At 40.1% G+C, this 15,513-nt stretch overlaps 1 protein-coding gene across 1 annotated transcript in view; it reads left to right on the plus strand.

The window, feature by feature from the left end:
- Window positions 1-4,327: 4,327 nt before the first annotated feature.
- LOC139556274 (centrosomal protein of 85 kDa-like) overlaps window positions 4,328-15,513 on the plus strand; it is an 82,627-nt gene continuing 71,441 nt past the window's right edge. The window contains exon 1 of the mRNA XM_071370009.1: window positions 4,328-4,408. Within this exon, the coding sequence (XP_071226110.1) occupies window positions 4,393-4,408 (16 nt within the window). The 5' untranslated portion in view covers window positions 4,328-4,392. The remainder of the gene's footprint in view (window positions 4,409-15,513) is intronic.

The raw sequence follows: 15,513 nt of genomic DNA on the forward strand, positions 1-15,513 counted from the left end.
TGGTCTTGTGTCACAATATCTGAAATAATGCTGTTATACGAGGTAGTCAAAGGGCACATTTTCATAATGGAATGGGCAAAATTACACGCTCCGTGAAAACATGCACTGTTGCTGTAGGCAAACGTTATGTTCATTCAAAGTAGAAAATCAGAGGCACAGATCAATGTGGGTGATGACTGACTGGGCCCTACATTTGCCTAAGGCTGTGTATTATGATGTGGTATATAATGGTTTCATCCTCTGAGCCAATGCCAGAAAGCACCACACCAAAGGGAGTATGGCTGTTGTCATGACTGTGTGGATGGCATGAAAGCTCCTTGTCACGTTGTATAAGGATCGGAGACAGGCGCAGGAATACGTAATGGGGGGTTTTAGTACTCCACCCAAAATACAACATGCCATGACCATGACACGGAGACGAAGCCCAAAACAAACACGTATATAAAATACACAGGGATGTAACCCAAACAAACACGTATATAAAATACACGGGGACGAAGCCCAAAACAAACACGTATATAAAATACACAGGGATGTAACCCAAACAAAAGAGCGAGGTTTAAAACTCTAAATATTACACGGGACAAGACCCATAACACTACACAGGATGAGACCCGAAATAACAAGTGCACGAAAGCCGAAACAACAAAGCACAAGACCAACGGACATGGGAACAGAGGGCACAGGGAATGGGAACCAGGTGTGCGTAATGAGACAAAACAGTCTGGGGTTGGTGGTAATGAATCCAGTTCAGTGATGCCTAGAAAGCCGGTGACGTAGACCTCCGGAGCTGGTGCACGGAATGAGCAGCGGTACCAGGGGAATCCGTGACTACTCAGCAATAGCTAATGGGTTCAGAGGAAGTCTGGAAGATGTTTTGGCTCGGTCAGGCAAGGCCACTAACAATATCAACCCCACTACTTGTATAATTATACTGAACAATAATATAAATGCAACATGCAACAATTTCAATGATTTTACTGAGTTACAGTTCATATAAGGAAATCAGTCAATTTAAATAAATCCATTAGGCCCTAATCTATGGATTTCACATGACTGGGCAGGGGCGCAGCCAATCAGAATTAGTTTTTCCCCACAAAATGGCTTTATTACAGACATAAATACTCAGTTTCATCAGCTGTCTGGGTGGCTGGTCTCAAAGGATCCCGCAATTAACGAAGACTGATGTGGAGGTCCTGGGCTGGCGTGGTTACGTGTCATCTGCGGTTGTGAAGCCGGTTGGACGTACTCCCAAATTCTCAAAACCACATTGGAGGTGGCTTATGGTAGAGAAATAAACATTCAATTCTCTGGCAACAGCTCTGTTGGACATTCCTGCAGTCAGCATGCCAATTATACTTGAGACATAGGTGGCATTGTGTGACAAAATTACATATTTTAGTGGCCTTTTATTGTCCCCAGCACAAGGTGCACCTCTGTAATGATCATGCTGTTTAATCAGCTTCTTGATATGCCACACATGTCAGGTGGATGGGTTATCTTGGTAAAGCAGAAATGCTCACTAAAAGGGATGTAAAAACATTTGTGAACAACATTTTAGAGAAATAAGCTTTTTGTGCGTATGGACAATTTCTGGGATCTTTTATTTCAGCTCATGAAACATGGGACCAACACTTTACATGTTGTGTTTATATTTTTGTTCAGTATAACATTTAAGAAGGTGGAAACAAATCAATCAAATCTCCCTAGGAACAACAGTTTTACTTTTCAAACTCAAACCAGAGAGGCTGACCCATTCTGCAATAAAAAAAATAGGATCAGCCACTTGCATAAAGGTAACGTATCAAGATGCGTTTTACACATTACAATTCTATCATCCAAACTTGCTGAAGCATCTCTTTTGTTCTAGTTGGTGAAGGTCAGACTGCTCAATGTCAGCCAGACAATCCCCAGTGAGATGGTGTGATGTTGATATTAATGGATGGAGGTTGGAGGTGGGTGACAAAAGGAGGTAAGATGAGGAGTTAATGGATACTAACTTCCTGCAGATGAAACAGCAGCCTCGTCAATAAGGAAGACATATTGATTAGCCATCTGCCAGACTGTCTCACAATACCTAACCCAACCACTACATGATGTCATCCCTCTGGTAATTCCTTCGCTTTTACAAAGATTTTCAGGAGCATATTGTATTTCTAATTTGTCCTCTGTGTCCACGGTGTGTGTCTGAGGCTCTTCTGATCTCCCTGTTCAAAGGATTGAATATGTTCTTGCCACAATAATCTCGGCACGGTAATAATGTCAAGTGAAATGTATGCGCTCATAATAATACAGATTTCAGAAAAAGTGCTGTACTTTGGAGAATTTCTGTTTGACATATAATACTTTTACAATAAAATGAGCTATACTTATTAAAATTAGGAGAGGTAAAACAACTGAATAACATGCATTCCTTATTGAAATGTAGAATATATTGCATAATTTACATAATTCCATAGTGTACATACTGCTAATTAAGGACTTATTAGCCATAGTGGTAGTTTATCTCAGCAGGTTTTGGCAGTCTGAACAGCTGACAGTTGCTTTGTGCCAAATGCACATGTCTGGGTACTCACATGAAGTGGTCTTTGTTTGTTGTTAGTGGATTTAACAGAGTCTGTTTGGTTTTTGTCCTCAGCTTATTCCCTGTGGCTGTTTGCAGTTATTCCTCAGGGTTTGTCTTTTCAGTTGGAGCATCTTTTATGGTAAGTCTGTTCTACGTTTTGTATTATCATTTCTCAACTGCTTGGGAAAATTGTCTTTAAATCATTTTTACGACATAGGCCTACATAACTAAATTACTCTAAAACAGGGTTTCCCTGTTTTTTCCTTAGCACTACAAAGCTTATTCAAATAATCATAGCTTGATGAGTTGATTATGTTGTGTAGTGCTAGGGCAAAAATACTTGCACACAGGAGAGGACCCAGGAACAAGTTTGGGAAACCATGCTCTAAGTAGCTCCTAATCTAACTGGCTTGCTAGATTCCTCTCCTATTCCCTCTCAGGGCATCCCTATCTGTTAAAAAACATTTCAGGTTCCTAATGTACTCCAACGTGCCCCTGAAACCTGTGGTACTAGATCTGCGGGTTCCATAGGAATGAGCAGCATTGAAAGGTTGCCTTCGTGCCTCTAGAAGGCTGCACACTGTTACATAAACAGACTGTGCACACTGTTACATAAACAGACTGGAGATATTTCACAGGCTTGTTTTTGCAATGGTTCTGCAGGAACAGAGAGGGGAGCTGAGTGGAGAATACTGACTGATAGATAACTCCTGTCAGAATAGCTGGATGCCTGAGGTATGAACTCATGCAGGCTAACGTGACTGACAACACCTCCAAGCTAGTACACTTCACCTAAACTCACCTTGTCTCCGAGTTTGAAAACAACATGCATTAGATTCAATATTTTTAAACTCACTTCTACTGTAAAGGTTGGGATTCAATCTTACACTTTAGATACATTGATACATTCATAACTCTCTCACTGAGATGTATTCAACTGTGTATGAGAACATTGTTGATGCAAAAAGTTGGGCAACACAACACCACTGTTGCACTGACAGGGCGGACACGTACACACTGAACATAATATAACTGCTGACTAAGGAACACTTAGTGTGTAGAAAGACACTACTACCAGCTTTCAGCTTCCTCTGGGTTTCACACGGAACTTCCCAAAACGGCACCTAAATGATCTTATCTTAGAGTAAGAGGGGGAAGAGAGGGAAGAGAGGGGCGTAGAGATCTATTGCAGAAGTTTAGTTGGCCTCTGGTTCAACTTGAAGGTGGAGCTCAAAGCTTCCGGGATGACCATGAGGAGATTGTGGAAGCTGGAGTAGAGACCATGGGCCTGTCCAGACACTTCATAAAATGTAGACGAACAATATTGATCTATACGGTTACAGACAAAGGGTCAGACAAAACACCCCATCAAGATGGCATTTAACAGGCAACCTAAACCCATGGTTTGAGAAGTGCACTTTGACTAAGTCTAATGGTGAACACAGGCAGATTTACCAGAGGCCTAGAGGAAGCAGGCTTCTTGTTCAGCCATAAAGCTGTAACTTGATTGTGTTCCCGCTGCATGTTTCACTGTCGAAAGATTGTATGATATTGTTTTTTCTTTATAACGCGTGTTAAAAGGTTCAAGATCTTTTGACTCCTTTGATGTTTTGAATTCTTCCTCAAAAGTAGGCCAAATTCACAAAGCGAAGTGTGACATGAGTCATACACATTGCTCATTGCACGTCTTTTATTCAAAATGTAACTTTGCTGTGTTTGGTGAAAGTGATTGGCTGATCAAGTTCCTGTGTTGAGTTTCATGTCAAGGCATTCTGAACCCTTTACCACTTCCTCTCTCTGCTCCTGCATTGTGTGCTGAAGTGCTCATGAAGAAGAACGTGTGTAAGTGATACTTTTTTCTAATGCCATGTTATTCTCTTTACATGTTTTCTTTTCTCATATTTGTTCATGTCGGTGTATAGTTGCTCACAATCAAAATAAATACATTGAAATCTGGTTGTGTGATTTGAACAGATGGAAATATGTGACGTCGAGGATACAACCAAAATAGATGTATTTGGATTAAGGCTACTTAAAATAGAATTTGACATATTTTTATCTAGATTCCATTCTAGTGGCCATTTGGATCTTGTTGATATATTCTCAAGTTCTATTAGCACCTCTGCCATCCATTGCACTATTCAGAGAAACTATTTATGGCAGAAATGTGTTAAAGTTGAGGCATGTGAACAGCTAATGCTCCGTTAACATGTAGTGGTCATGCTAGTGTAATGGTATGTTAGTGTAACACATGGTCTGGCCAGGGTTTTCTGTTGGCGTCTGTGTGCTGTGGGCTCAGAGTGCAGGTTGGCTTTAGTAGTGTGTCCAGGCCAAGTCATTGGTTTCCTGGCTGAGAAACAGGAAGTGGGCGCAGGTAGCAGTCTGCAGAGAGCTGATAACATGCACAAAAACACTGATTCTGACACTCCTCCATTTGCCCAAAGTCCCTCTTGATTGATATTGCTACAACGATGTGGAGATTCTACATGTAATCCACCTCTGCTGATCCAATATCTGAGGTAGAGGGAGAGAAAACAACAACGAAACAGCGGGTCACTGCTGTCCTCAGTGGAACAGGGATATTCTTTGAGAGGAAATGTTGTGTACTGGATAGCGACTGTGTTCATTACTCAAATAAGGGCTGGGTGCCAGATTTCAGCTTTGATACCAAAACATGTGGTCTTTGCTTAGAAAAATTAGGCCTTCTTTGAACAGTCTTGTAGTAATGCATTCCATTATTAGCTAGTTGTATTGGAATTCTCCCTGACTTAGCCACATTCCAGATGTGGTTTTGTAATGGGCCGAGTTACAAGCCACTTCATATTAAATGTTTACTCAAGTTATTTTTGCTGCTCATAAAAGGTGCATCTGAAAATAACCAGACATGAGTTTAATCACACTTAAATGTGTGCTGATAGCAGCCCAAGGATTGTTTGGTAAATGTGAAGTGTTCTTTGTTCTGTGCTGAAGAGTGTTGTCCACTGTTCAGAGAGGGAGTGGGCCATGGTGTTTGACTGAAAGAACCACTGTTGTCGTGGAGACGGCATGTTGTGTCTTGCAGTGCCAGGATTCCATACAGAACTACATGTCTGCTCTGTGTCTAGAGATATATGCACAACTTAGTTCCTCTTATACGCAGGTGTTATTTTTCAGGCCTCACCCACACATTTTCCACAATCACCAGAAGACAGTTACAATTGTGCTAGCTTTGACAGTCGAATGATTATTAGAAGTGGTGATTGACAAATCGAATCCTAGTTATTTTTGGAGTGCTGCCAAAGTACTAACTTGTCAAGTATGTGACTGAACGGGAGAGTGTTCTCAGTAACTCATGTTGATGATGGAAATGGCTGATTATGTAATACGCTGTTGCAATACCATTCATGTTCTATCCTGTTGAGAGACCCAGTTTTGTGTTTGGTTCATTGTACAGTTTGCCACCTGGAACTTCTTGTACCTGCAAATTCTGTCATCTTTTTTTTTACACTTCTCTTTTCTTTATATCGTTATTATGGATTTAGATCTGATTTAGACCCCATTTCTGATATTTACTGTGTTGAATAACACTGCAAACCTTGGGGGATGAAATTCCTTAACAAAACACTATCTTTGTCTTACATCAGGAACACTAACATTACTAGCCACATGTTTTATGCATTAACAGGGGGAGTGTGCAACCATCATGTGCTCTCACTTTGTGGTAGTAAGTCTGTCTTTTGGCAGCTCTGTTTAACTCTTCTATTCAGATAATTGCATTTTTATGCAGACACACAAAGGATGGCATTTGTTTAATTGAGAGGGTATGGGTAATTGAACCAGGACAATACTGTACACAAATAATTATGGAAGGGGACTGTTCCCCTTGGCCTGAAACAGTCTCATTCTGCATGACTGCCATTGTAGCAATGGAGCTGATGTGCATCGGTCCTCCTGTGTCATATCTGCTCAATTTGACAGTCTGGTAGTGATGCAAAAGTGCAGCTCATGTTGAAATATTACACAAGCTTTGTCTGTGATGTTTTAGATGGTTATTGTCATTGGTGTGCTCCTTCCAACTATTCTTCTCTAGGTTTAAACCTGTTAATGGCCAGGGAATGATCTGTGTCATATTGAGATCTTACTGTGTAATGAACAATAACGTATTTATTTATCACAATTTGTCCATTTGTTGACACCATTGTATGTTGCTAAGGAAGCTCCTCTGTTCAAACTTAAAGCTGCAATGTGTAACTTTTTGGGTGACCAGACCTTAGTGTTATAGATCTGTCATTCTTTTCGAAAGCAGAAGCGGTATATCTGTTCTATGTGCGCTATTTCTATGCATCCAGGTCTTAAGTTTTGTTTTTGTACATCAGCTTCAAACAGATGAAAATACAATGTTTTTGGTTTTGGAAAATATATTTCACAGAGGTTTAGATGCTACAATGATTATTTACACTATAGTTGCTTGTTTTGTACCATAAACTGAAATTAGGAAAACTATTATAACTTTAGCAACCAGGAAATGGCGGAGCGATTTCTGCATAGTGCATTAAATCAAATCGAATCAAGCTTTATTTATACAGCACATTTCAGACATGGAATAAACAAAAACAAATAAATAAAATAAAAACTGGAAATAGTTACTACACAACAAAAATAAGAGGATAAAAACTAAATAATAACAAAAACTGAACAAAGCTAAGCAAAGCTAAAAAAAAAGGTGTGTATTAAGATCTCTTTTAAATATGTCCACAGTTTCGGCCCCCCTCAGGTTCTCTGGCAGGCTATTCCAGAGGCTGGGAGCATAATAACTAAAGGCTGCCTCTCCATGCCTCTTGGTCCTAGGCTTTGGGATAGTTAAAAGGCCAGTGACAGAGGACCTGAGGGACCTACTGGGTACATAACTTAAAAGCATGTCTGATATGTATTGTGGTGCACAATCGTGGATTGATTTAAAAACCAATAGAATAATCGTAAAATGAATTCTAAAACTCACAGGCAGCCAGTGCAGTGACCTTAAAACCGGTGTAATGTGTGCTCTCCATCTGGTCTTGGTTAGGACCTGTGCTGTAGGATGAGTCTCTTTGTATCAACCTGAGAGAGAAACGGACGCACCTTGGCAATGTTCCTCAGGTGTTAAAAAGCTATTTGGTCACATTCCTAATGTGTGATTCGAAATTTGGTTCAGAATCTAAAATAACACCTAGATTTTTTACTTGCCGTTTTAACTTTATTGCCCGTGAATTAAAATGTGCAACAAGATTCTCTCTGTGCTTTGGCTCCAATAATAAGTACCTCGTCTTGATTTAGCTAGAGAAAGTTGAGCCATCCAAGTATTTAAATCACTAATACAGACTAATAATTTATCCGTGGAGCTAAAATCCTCTGGTGACACAGAAATGTAAAGTTGTGTATCGTCTGCGTATAATGCTGTGCTTGCTGAAAACGCTGCCAAGGGGTAACATATATAAACTGAACCGGTTAAATAGGTCCTAAACCAATTTAGAACTGGACCGGAAGGACATCATGGTCAACAGTGTCAAATGCAGCACTTAAATCCAAGAGTAAGACAGGACAGAGAGCTGTTTGGCATCTGTGTTGGCTCTAAGATCATTTACCACTGTAACTAAGGGTGTCTCTGTGCTGTGGTGGGCACGAAAACCAGATAGGATTTTTTTTTTAAATACAGTTAACACTTAAATTATTCTGCTGTTTGAAAACCAATTTCTCCAGAATTTTGCTTAAGAATTGAAGTTTGGAGATTGGCTAAAAACTGAATAATCTAGATTACTTTTCTTAAGGGGTTTCAACATATGTCACATTCGCTGGAATAATTATCGGACCAAGCTGCAGCGCGATATGGTTTCCACATATTATTTATTAGAAAGGCACAAAAACAACAAAGAAATTACGAAACAAACAACTAACCGTAACTAAGAGGTGTAACATACACTAACTCAAAACAATATCCCATAAAACACAGGTGGAAAAAATGCTACTTAAATATGATCCCCAATTAGAGACAACGATAGCCAGCTGCCTCTAATTGGGAATCATACCAAACACCAACATAGAAAAACTAAACTAGAACCCCAAATAGAAAATAATAACTAGAAAACCCCCCAGTCACGCCCTGACCTACTCTACCATAGAAAATAAGGGCTCTCTATGGTCAGGACGTGACACCATAGCACTTTTTAGTGCAGTGGGGAAAGTGCCAGCAAACAGGGAGTGATTTAACAATAGCTTGCACTTCTTCAGATATGCAATTAAAAACTGTTTTGAAGAAGGTGGTGGGGATAAGATTGAGAAGGCAGGTAGAAGGCTTAAGTTGTGATATCACTTTCCTGAGCATGTCTGTGTTAACCAGGGTAAATCAATCCATAGTGCCTTTGCCTGGTAGGCTAGGGCACATATCATCAAACTTATCATCAGGTCTTGCTTGACTGATACCCAGCCTAATGTTTATCTTATCTCTGAAATATATTGCAAACTCATCACACTTAGATGTGGAGGAAAGTTAACATAGGCTTGCAGTGGTACTGTAGGATTTATCAGGCCATCAATGGTCGAGAAGAGGACTCTCTCATTATTCTGATTAACAGTGATCAAGTTAGAAATTGCCGTGTTATATATGCCAAGTTGCTCTTTCAGAATATCATAATGGACCTGCAACTTTGACCTTCTCTCCACTTCTGCTCTGCCTTTCTGCAATTTCTCTTTAAATGATTTGTTTCCTCACTCATCCAAGGGGCTCTCTGTTTGGATGTGGCCTTTTTCAACTTTACTGGCACCATGGCATCAATGGTTACCCTTAATTTGCTATTAAAGTTATCAACTAAATCATCACAAGATAAAGGCAGAATAGGTGGTGGAGTATTGTTCATACACTCAATAAAATCTGTAGCAACTTCAGAGTTAAGATAGCATTTCTTAATAATGTGTTCAGTATTACCCTGTGCTATGGGCAACAAGGTAGCAGTGGTGGAAAAAGTACCCAATTGTCATACTTGAGTAAAAGTAAAGATACCTTAATAGAAAATTACTAGTAAAAGTGAAAGTCACCCAGTAAAATACTAGAGTAAAAGTATTTGGTTTTAAATATACTTAAGTATCAAAAGTACATTTCAATTCAATTAAAAGTTAAAGTTTTAAATTCCTTACATAAAGTAAACCATTTTCAGTTTTTTTAGCCAGGGGCACACTCCAACACTCAGACATCATTTACATATAGTTAGGGACACACTCCAACACTCAGACCTCATTTACATATAGCCAGGGGCACACTCCAACACTCAGACATCATTTACATATAGCCAGGGGTACACTCCAACACTCAGACATCATTTACATATAGCCAGGGGTACACTCCAACACTCAGACATCATTTACAGATAGCCAGGGGTAACCTCTAACACTCAGACATCATTTACAGATAGCCAGGGGTAACCTCTAACACTCAGACATCATTTACATATAGCCAGGGGTAACCTCCAACACTCAGACATCATTTACAGATAGCCAGGGGTAACCTCCAACACTCAGACATCATTTACAGATAGCCAGGGGTAACCTCTAACACTCAGACATCATTTACAGATAGCCAGGGGTAACCTCCAACACTCAGACATCATTTACATATAGCCAGGGGTAACCTCTAACACTCAGACATCATTTACAGATAGCCAGGGGTAACCTCCAACACTCAGACATCATTTACAGATAGCCAGGGGTAACCTCCAACACTCAGACATCATTTACATATAGCCAGGGGTAACCTCTAACACTCAGACATCATTTACATATAGCCAGGGGTAACCTCCAACACTCAGACATCATTTACAGATAGCCAGGGGTAACCTCTAACACTCAGACATCATTTACAGATAGCCAGGGGCACACTCCAACACTCAGACATCATTTACAGATAGCCAGGGGTAACCTCTAACACTCAGACATCATTTACAGATAGCCAGGGGCACACTCCAACACTCAGACATCATTTACAGATAGCCAGGGGTAACCTCTAACACTCAGACATCATTTACATATAGCCAGGGGTACACTCCAACACTCAGACATCATTTACATATAGCCAGGGGTACACTCCAACACTCAGACATCATTTACAGATAGCCAGGGGTAACCTCCAACACTCAGACATCATTTACAGATAGCCAGGGGTAACCTCCAACACTCAGACATCATTTACAGATAGCCAGGGGTAACCTCCAACACTCAGACATCATTTACAGATAGCCAGGGGTAACCTCCAACACTCAGACATCATTTACAGATAGCCAGGGGTAACCTCCAACACTCAGACATCATTTACAGATAGCCAGGGGTAACCTCTAACACTCAGACATCATTTACAGATAGCCAGGGGCACACTCCAACACTCAGACATCATTTACAGATAGCCAGGGGTAACCTCTAACACTCAGACATCATTTACAGATAGCCAGGGGTAACCTCCAACACTCAGACATCATTTACAGATAGCCAGGGGTAACCTCTAACACTCAGACATCATTTACAGATAGCCAGGGGCACACTCCAACACTCAGACATCATTTACAGATAGCCAGGTGCACACTCCAACACTCAGACATCATTTACAGATAGCCAGGTGCACACTCCAACACTCAGACATCATTTACAGATAGCCAGGGGTAACCTCTAACACTCAGACATCATTTACAGATAGCCAGGGGTAACCTCCAACACTCAGACATCATTTACAGATAGCCAGGGGTAACCTCCAACACTCAGACATCATTTACAGATAGCCAGGGGTAACCTCCAACACTCAGACATCATTTACAGATAGCCAGGGGTAACCTCTAACACTCAGACCTCATTTACATATAGCCAGGGGTACACTCCAACACTCAGACATCATTTACATATAGCCAGGGGCACACTCCAACACTCAGACATCATTTACATATAGCCAGGGGTACACTCCAACACTCAGACATCATTTACATATAGCCAGGGGCACACTCCAACACTCAGACATCATTTACATATAGCCAGGGGTACACTCCAACACTCAGACATCATTTACATATAGCCAGGGGCACACTCCAACACTCAGACATCATTTACATATAGCCAGGGGCACACTCCAACACTCAGACATCATTTACATATAGCCAGGGGTACACTCCAACACTCAGACATCATTTACATATAGCCAGGGGCACACTCCAACACTCAGACATCATTTACATATAGCCAGGGGTACACTCCAACACTCAGACATCATTTACATATAGCCAGGGGCACACTCCAACACTCAGACATCATTTACATATAGCCAGGGGCACACTCCAACACTCAGACATCATTTACATATAGCCAGGGGCACACTCCAACACTCAGTCATCATTTACAAACGAAGCATGTGTGTTTAGTGAGTCCACCAGGTCAGAGGCAGTAGGGATGACCAGGGATGTTCTCTTGATAAGCATTCAAAATGTAATGAGTACTTTTGGTTGTCAGGGAAAATGTATGGAGTAAAAATAACATTCTCTTTAGGAATGTAGTGAAGTAAAAAATAAAAGTTGTCAAAAATATAAATAGTATAGTAAAATACAGATATCCCCCAAAATTACTTAAGTAGTACTTTAAAGTATTTTTACGTAAGTACTTTACACCACTGCAAGGTAGTACAAAGTACACAGTGTTGATCAGATAAAGCAACATCAACAATAGAGGATATGTTAATAGAAAGCCCCTTGGTAATAACCAGGTCCAGAGTATGGTGATGGTTATAGGTGGGCTTAGTAACATGTTGGATAAAACACATAGACCTAAAAATATTCATACATTCAATGGCCTTGGAGACTGTCTGTTTGTCAACATGAATATTAAAATTGCCCAACACAATGATTTTATCATAGTTCTCAGTAAAGAAGGTGGGGCTGTCCTTTGGTGGCCTATATAGGGATTATAGCCAGCACTGGTGGCTGACATTTAAACAGTATAGCATGATACTCAAAAGACTCAAAGTCGCCAAATGAAATATCCTTACAGCTGAGAGCATTAGTCAAAATAGAAGCTGACAGTTTGTATAAACTCACTAGAAGGTGGAGTTAAAGGAACATAAATTAGGTTACTCAGAATAACCATAGTGCCATTTCTACAGGATTTGATATGCTTCCCAAGTCCTCTGTTGGTTATTCTGACAGGGAGAACTGGAGCACTACCAGACTTTGTCCGTCAGTCGCTAAAACAGTTTGATGTTGCGTGAAATAATCCTGGAACCCCTGTGGTTAGGGGGAAGTATCTATTTGAATTTAGCAGGAGGATGTGTTTTGAAATTGTGTTTGCCGAAATGTTGCTTATTGCCACATTATTATGTTTTTGCCAAGCAAATATTGTGTAAAAATAAACAGTTTGATGACAAGGTTTGTAATGGATTTGAGGTAGATTACTGAGGTTGATTTATTTTACAAGGGAGGAACAAAGCTGGACAGTGAAGTAGTGTTGCATGGTATACCGATACCATGGTAATATCACGGTACCAAAACATTATGATACTTATGATACCAACATTTTAGAATACCGTAGTCCCATTTCATATGATACTACCAACGTTTTCAGCCCTACCGATCTAAAGAACCTGCTGGCTTCTGTTATAATAAAATGTTTAGAAAGTCAGTTTGGTTTATACATTCAGTTGAATTTAATCAACAGCTACTAGTTTCTTGTATGCACAGGTCCAATAATAGCTACTTCACTTTCATGGCATATCATCTGTGGCAGCTGTAATCATCCAGCCACATCGCCTACCAGCCCTCAATCACCTGCTTCTCCGTCCGCTTTTCATGCACATCTATTCCTCCATCAGTTTTTAAAAAATAATTTAGCCGTGATGGCAAACAGGGATGAAGACCCTGATGAGTTTTCTGTTGTTAGATTTCTAAATGTGTTACATTGGAGCATTCCGTCACCTGTTATAACCAATGATGGGTTGATATAGTGGTTATAACCAAGAGCACAGGCCAGTCTGAGTAGACTTTGCAAGTTAACTGTCATACAGCCTCTGAGTGCCAGAGAGGGAAAATGGTTGCAGCATTACAGCCAAGAAAATGTATTTTCTCTAGCCTAAAGAGTTTTTTTTATTTTTTTACCTATATTACCCGAGATTACTTTTTTTCTTTCTAAAGGGATTTGCAAGCATTTTTGATAATTTCACAAACCATGTCAACGAACGTTTTAATCTAATCCCGGGTCGTGGGGCGAACAGGATGCTAGGCCACAGATTTATTTTCCCGGTGGTATCGTGATACTACTCGGTATCTTGACACCTGACCTGGTATCATATCGTTAGTACATTTTTTGGCCTCGTGAAAACACTACAGTGAAGCACATAACTAGCTAGAAATTAAACAGAGCAAAGCAAGGTCTAATATTTCATGGACAGAGTGCAGAACCTAATCAAGCATCTGACCAATTACGCAAGACTTTAGTTCTGGGTTAACCAACATTAGACAAGGTCTAAAATAATATTTGCTGCCAGCAAAAACAAACACACTGTTTTCAGCTTAATGTTGGCCTACAAGGTGTGCTTTATCATTTCAGGATGTGAGTACAAAAGTATCAATAGCTACATAGAACGCAGCAGGAATGTGTAGGCTTACATTAGGAATGCTACATTAGGAATGATTCAGAGGGGTTGGGTTAAATGTGGAAGACATACAATTCGGTTGAATGCATTCCGTTTTGCAACTGACTAGGTATCCCCTTTCCCTTAACCTTGCTTTTGGTAACTGGCATCAATATAGGCGACTAGAGCTCATCTCACTTTCTTGACTGCTGTTGTTGTCTAACAGCTTTAACCAGGTGCCTTTTACAGGGCTCCAAGCACAACTGTGAATATACTACTCTACTGAGTCTCCCTGTGAAAAGCCAGCTGATTAGAGGTGTGAAGACTTTAGTTGGAGAAGATTCCACATCACTGAGGCTTTTAGGGTAACCTTGGTAACCTATTCATGGCAGTACTGTCTTGGTGTGAAACTTGTATTATTGTGTATTATATATTACACATTAGTTACACATATAGTGCCTTCAGAAAGCATTCACACCCCTTGACTTTTTCCACATTTTGATGTGTTACAGCCTGAATATAAAATGTATTACATTACGATTTTTTTTGTCACTGGCCTACACAAAATACCACATAATGTCAAAGTGGAATTATGTTTTAACACATTTTTACAAATTACATAAAAAATGTAAACTTGAAATGTATTGAGTCAATAAGTATTCAACCCCTTTGTTATGGCAAGCCTAAATAAGTTCAGGAGTAAAACATTTCTTAACAGGTCACATAATAAGTTGCATGGACTCAGTCTGTGCGCAATAATAGTGTTTAACAGGATTTTGAATGACTACCTCATCTCTGTACCCCACATATACAATTATCTGTAAGGTCCCTCTGTCGAGCAGTGAATTTCAAACACAGATTCAGCCACAAAGACCAGGGAGATTTTCCAATGTCTCGCAAAGAATGGCACCTATTGGAAGCTGGGTAAAAAAAAAGCATACATTGAATAGCCCTTTGAGCATTGTGAAGTTATTAATTACACGTTGGACTGTGTATCCAAAGTTAACATTAGCCTACTACAACTAGCTACATATTGAACTTCCATCCTCTCAGGCCAGAGGCACAATGTATGTATTTATGGTTGTTTCGGAATCGCCGTTACAATCATTGGCCAGTACGGAGAATTAAGTAAAACCACATGTCCAAATCACTATCTCCATCCATGGCTAATTTAGGAAAGGGACAATTTTTGCTAGCTTGCTAGCCACCGGAAGACAACAACACAACAACAGAAGACGCAACAATTCAAGTTTTTTTCTGTCAATGACATTTGGCTTGATGTGATGTGATTGGTGTGAAGCCAAATCCAAACTGGCTTCCCTTGACAGTTTTAATTTTTTTGGTG

This window comes from Salvelinus alpinus, chromosome 27 (genome assembly GCF_045679555.1).
Source record: "Salvelinus alpinus chromosome 27, SLU_Salpinus.1, whole genome shotgun sequence".
In the NCBI taxonomy this organism is placed as follows: domain Eukaryota; kingdom Metazoa; phylum Chordata; class Actinopteri; order Salmoniformes; family Salmonidae; genus Salvelinus; species Salvelinus alpinus.